Source organism: Camellia sinensis, chromosome 11, assembly GCF_055761805.1.
Source record: "Camellia sinensis isolate YWXY chromosome 11, ASM5576180v1, whole genome shotgun sequence".
In the NCBI taxonomy this organism is placed as follows: Eukaryota; Viridiplantae; Streptophyta; class Magnoliopsida; order Ericales; family Theaceae; genus Camellia; species Camellia sinensis.
Genome location: NC_138971.1, coordinates 92,330,698 through 92,336,697, shown reverse-complemented (window position 1 = coordinate 92,336,697; position 6,000 = coordinate 92,330,698). Strand labels below are relative to the sequence as shown.

The following is a 6,000-nucleotide window of genomic DNA, read 5'->3' as shown; positions in this document are numbered from 1 at the left end:
ATATAATATGTTCTAGGATATGAGATAGATTATATATATTGTGGATCACTTATACTATGTTTAATTAAGATAAGATGTAGGATGAGATAAGATGAGTGATTATTTTTTACCTTTGGATGAAAGATTCCCTATATCCGACGGTAAGGGATATACAATACCATAGGAGGTATTGCATATCCCCTATTTTGCATCATATACTATCTGAACTCCCTGTATTCGGAGCAACCAAACACGAGATATAGGGAGATAAGAAAACATATGGGACCCACCTTATATTATATCCGGTCTCACTCTCATATCCGCGCCCTTGTATATGGTAAACAAATAGGGCCTAAAACTTTTTAGTCCTATTTAGTACATCTTATGAGTTTTCTTATAGTTTTTTTTGATTTTTTATTTTTTTAAATATGTGTCAATGATTCAACATTTGTTTGAAGCTTATGAAGCAGGAATAGTTAAAATATGATTATGGGAATAAATGTTTTATTTTAGTTTTGATTTCTGATATCAATTATTAGCTTGTAAAAAGTTGCATCAAATAAGTTAAAGTGTTAAATCATAATTTAATTTACAATGTATTTTTTAACATTTTTTGGGAGTAAATTACACTTTCACCCCTAAAATATGACATTTTCTCACTTTGATCATTAAGAAAAAATTTCCTAAACTATGTAATTCTTTCTATTGTGATCTAAATGTTAACAATGGTTATACTTTTGTGACTGAAATGGACTAAATTACACTTTTACCCCTAAAGTATGGTCATTTTTTGTAGTGTCACGGGGCTTAAACTCGATCTGATTTCACTTGTACAGGCAGCCCGATACACTTTTGGACCTATGATTTGACGGATTTTTTTGTTGTGAGTTGGAGTTGAACCCTTTTTAGCATGTAACGTTTTTCAGATTTGAGAAAATAGAAGTGTAGAAAACCTTCTTGAGAATTTGGGCTTTAGCTGGTAGAGTCACACATGCGGCGGGGATGTCTTGTACATGCGGATTGGTGTAAAAAAGGATAAGTTTCTGGGTAGAAGGCCTGCAGATGTGGCAGTTAGCCCCATACATGCCGTAGGACAGGTCTATACGTGCAGCAAATGGGTGATTTTCTGGGTTTGACACTACGTGAAACCCCAGGTGCGGCCATGAACGCTTGTACGTGCAGTAAGGAGGCTCTACACGTGGCGAAGGCTAAGAATCCTGCATGTGGCAGCCTCCTAACCAAGTGTTATTTTGACCATTTTTCTTCATCAACCCATTTTCCCCTCTCTTTTCATTTACTCTCTTTACACTCTGTATCTCTATTTTCTCTCTACTCTCTCTCTCTCTCCACCATAACTCCCAAGTTTCAACCTTGATTTCGGAGCACTTGGGGTTGAAATTGATCTCCAACGCAAATGTCGATATTGTAGAGCTTAACGAGGGCTTCGAGAACAAACCGAAAAGTCAATTTGGTCATTACTTTGAGAGTTGTCTTCTCTTCTCTTCAAGATGTAGGATTTTATTTCATTAGTTCAATATGAGTTTGTGGATGTATTTGTGGCATTTTTATACAAAATATTTGAGTTGTTAACAATTTTGAGGAAATAACATGAGGGGTTAGGGGATGTAATCTGTGAGCCTACCAACATGACTCAAAAGTCTAAGCTCAAGTTACTTAGTAGCAAGTTAGGGGTTAAGGGATGTATTTGAAACTCTATGTTGTTCTGCCTTTTTATATATTTGATTGATATGATGGTTTAGAGCTTCCTGATTATAACTTTTAGCTTTTTGCACCAAACACCAGCATCAACCACTTACCCAGCCATTCCACAGTTATATGGACTAATCAAGGCAGCCACTTCACAATCATAGGCTCATAATTTGTAAATAAATTTTCAAACATATTACCAGCTGATCTCAATTATGTTTTTTTAATATGTACAAACAAGTAAATTAAGAAATTAATTACCCATTTATTTATTACTTGTTTTATTATCTACTGTTTTGACATCCATGATCAACATATGAATTACAATAAATCCTCCCAGTGCCAAAAAGACATGGTATACACACATGGATCAGCTATTCAGACCATGTCCCCAAAATCTCCATCCTTGTGTTTCAATGCATTTTTCAATCATATGATCATATTCCATATTTTAAGGTTTCCACCACATCATACCACTAGGAATGTATTGGGTATAAGGAGACAAATTTTGAAATAGAGGATCCCTAGATCATATACAAGTGAGCTATGAAGCCGAATAGAATTTGGATGTACAATCAACTTCACTAGCAAAAGGAGAGAGAAATCAACGGTGACATCAAAGGAAGCTACTCAAAACACCTTTAAAGGTTTTCGATTTCCTAAAAACCCACATGACTAGGAAATCAGGCAATACCCAGTTAAGAATCACCTCCATTCTCTTCTGGTGGATCTTGGGGCACCTCATGCCGAGGCCTATTGTACTTCTCGCGCAGCTGTTTGATTGGAATGAAATCCCCAGCTGCATCCATACCATAGAATAGAAAAGAAATGTAGGGATGATCAAACCTGCCCTGCACATTGCCAAGCAGAGCCACACTTTAAGATACAAGATTTCCAGACACTACTTGTTTCTTCAGATTATGATTCAACTCACCATGTCTGGTTGGTCAGGGGCCAATAAATTTTCCTCAGGAACTGCAATTCATGAAGCATTTGCACGGAAAATCAGATATCAGGGACAGAAACAGCAAATAATTGCAAAACAGCATATCTAAGGCAGGACAATGCCAAATCGAAGCACACACAGAACTACACCTTCATAGGTCAGATGACATGCAAATCTAAACTGATGAAATTAATGAATTCTCAAGTAAAAATATACAGGTGTTGATGACAAGGCAATAACTTAGATTTAACCAAATAGAAGAGAAATCTCTGAAGGAACAAGATCAAGATCCCGATAATTACCATATGCTACTAGTAGGTTGGGTTTTGCATATACATCAACCAAGACCTGTAAAACAATAGGCAAAACAAAATTAGAGATTTCTTAAATCTTTATTTGCCTGCAATGTCTGCTAGTTTGTCAAATCAATGAAATGACAAGGGCATCCAAGTTCCAGAAATGTTCTATGTTTTAAGTGCCAATTATGTGGCAACACATAGATGAGATGAAATCAGCAATGAGAAAAACCACCCTGCTGTGATCAAATAACGTAACTAAATTACCAGACTAATTTCTCCATTGTATTTATTTTTCCCAACACCTAACCTTGAAAATCTCAGTTTTCCTCTTTGCATTTTGTATACTATTATTATGTCACCAACTCATTCGCAACATGAAATATTCTCGCGAAATTATATAATTCTGAAACCATGATTTCCTCCACTATGGCATGACGTTTATTATTTGTTGTTCAATCAACACTATTGAATTTGTTCCCACATATTTTATCAATATGGCCTGTAGGGTGATTGACATTTGAAATCTTTGCATAGTGATGATATAGTTAGTGTCAATTCACTGTCATTGTTGTGATGACCTTTGTTTATGACAATTATATGTGAACCATCACATAAGAGAAGGGACCATTCAGTACAAATGTAACAGTGAGTTTTTCAACTATATAATAATGAACACCAATGATGCTGAATACCACATTCCAATCTGTGCATGGACTACTTGTATGGCCAACAAGCTGAAACAAATTAGAGAAGATCCAGAATTTACTTGAATGCATGTATCTATTTTTCAGTTTTTGAAACAAAATCCTTCCAGTACTACAAAAGCGTTTGATGGCAAAAGCTTGTCAAGCTAGGAGGCCAGGGAGAGAATTGAAAACATCAGCAAATAATGATGATAACAGATGTTACTGCTTTCATTTGTGAAAGTTAACTTAACAAGGACATATCTTCAAAAGATTGATAGAAAATGAACTCATTTGATTGCCATGCGGAACCAGTTGAATGACCATTACAATTCTTACCCCATCAAAGAATGTAATAAATCACTCACAGGATGATTAAGTTAATGCCACCCTATTTACCCTTTTTTCAGAACTCTAGTGACATATGAAAAATAAATAAATACATAAAAATTAATTAATTAAAATTAAAACTTTTATTAACTTCGGATTTTACCAAGCTAAGAGGTGGAATCAAATGTTAACAATGCTATTTCCCCCAAATATCAAAAGGTTTGTTCCCACTCAATTGCCTCATCTAAAGTATACCCGTCTTAAGTATCATCTTATCAAAAAAGAAAAATTTAAGCAAAAAAATCACTTTATGCAAATCTCAAACATTACAGAAAGGAGGTTTAAAAGCAAGCCCAATAGTATCTCATAAAGTACAAGATGGTAAGGCAAGTTAGACCTGATAAAATGGCTGATCAGCACCACGAGACAACTTTTCAACATGTGCACTTTCCTTCCATGAACTTGATTCACAGCAAACCGGATCCATTCCACAAACCACACCTCGATATCCTAATTCAATAAGATCAGCTTTTGATAGTTTAAACTAAGCATATGAAACAAATAAAGAAAAATGGAAAAACAAATCTTATCAAAATGTTGCCTATGAAATCCATGTGGGTGTCAAACAATACATGTAATAAGAGAAATTTCTTTTGAAAGGTTGACAATGAAGAAGATGTTTGTTTATTTAAAGGGAAAGTAGAGCATAACAGAACAGATCATGTTTGCAGAAAATCAGCTCACATGCTAAATTATGAAATAAAATAAAAAAGATAACAGCCTGATATGCTATTAAAAACTCCAATCTAAAGTGTTACAGAACACCCATTCTTCTCAAAGAAAGGGAAGAGGACATTATCATATATTGGTTTCACCAATACAAGATAGTGGGAGGTGTAGACAAGGTACTACAGACTTAACCATTGGTATTATTTACATGAAGTGGCTGCTCAGCCCTCTCGTAAACTGTTTCATTCAGGTTTACACTCCTCAAAACTATTGGTCAATTAATTGGTTTCTTTTTATAGAATTATAGCAACTCTATGTTAATATATTCATTTATTTCTTTAAGAAAGGTTGTTCTGATTCTTTAGTGGTTGAAATTAAAATGACTCGATGAAGTGGTTCCAAGGACCCAACCCTCCACAAATCTATTCCCCCATGATTTCATTATGTTATGTAGTAGCATTATTATAAGTAATTAACAACCATTATAAGGTATACTTCGACATATATTATATATTTTAAACTGATACTCCAGAAAAAAAAAATGGAAATTAACATGTTAGAATATTGGTTTGAGATGGTTGAGTTTTAAATGGGTAATATTCTGACTGGGTAGGTTCAGGTTAAGCATGATTGGGGTTACCCAAGCCAACCAGAACAAAACCACAAGCACCATCAAAGATGTATTCTTACAAAATTGAGATTCAATATATATGATTGTAGACACAAATTTTGAAACGTGAAAGCAATCAACTTTTGCTCCAACCAATCTTCATATAAGTCTTCGACCAGATCATCCGTGGACGAATATTTCTTCTCCAACCTTTCTTTCATAGTCACCTTTTTAAATTTCTTGGGCTTTTTAGCCCCAACTACAACAGGACCCTTCTTTCTGGTTTCAACTATAGCTGCGATTGAGGACTCAACCCTTTCAACCGCCCTAGACCTCCTTCGTTTGGCCAGATGTAGTTCCATATCATAAGCTTTAGTGCATAGATCGTTGAACCCTTCAAAAGTTTCAGCCATAAGAACTGTAGAGAACTCATATCGGAAGTTGTTAAGGCACATCCGAATTAACTTTAATTGCATGAACTTTTGAGGGCAAACAAATGTCAAAGCTCACCACCTTGAAATGAAATTTGTAACAAACTCATTGTCACGTTGCTTGGTTTCAATCAGTTATGGTACTCCAACTCGCCTTTGCGTGTTGCAGAACTGTTTAAGGAACTCCTTTACCATGGAATCCCAATTTAGGATTAATCCCTCAGGAAGGTTAGCATACTATGTAAATGCAGAACTTTCAAGTGATTGGACAAATAGCTGTGGGCAA

At 35.1% G+C, this 6,000-nt stretch overlaps 1 protein-coding gene across 8 annotated transcripts in view; it reads right to left on the bottom strand.

Moving 5' to 3' along the window:
- Window positions 1-1,931: 1,931 nt before the first annotated feature.
- The window catches only part of LOC114314845 (uvrB/uvrC motif-containing protein), a 38,755-nt gene continuing 34,686 nt past the window's right edge, over window positions 1,932-6,000 (bottom strand). For 4 of the 8 annotated variants that reach the window (XM_028261356.2, XM_082894318.1, XM_082894319.1 and 1 more), the window contains exons 6-9: window positions 4,342-4,454; window positions 2,935-2,980; window positions 2,621-2,661; window positions 1,932-2,537 (exon numbers count right to left, since the gene is read on the bottom strand). In XM_028261356.2, the coding sequence (XP_028117157.2) occupies window positions 2,385-2,537; window positions 2,621-2,661; window positions 2,935-2,980; window positions 4,342-4,454 (353 nt within the window). In that variant the 3' untranslated portion in view covers window positions 1,932-2,384. The remainder of the gene's footprint in view (window positions 2,538-2,620; window positions 2,662-2,934; window positions 2,981-4,341; window positions 4,455-6,000) is intronic. The other 4 variants (XM_082894321.1, XM_082894323.1, XM_082894322.1 and 1 more) reach the window with 1 other exon arrangement.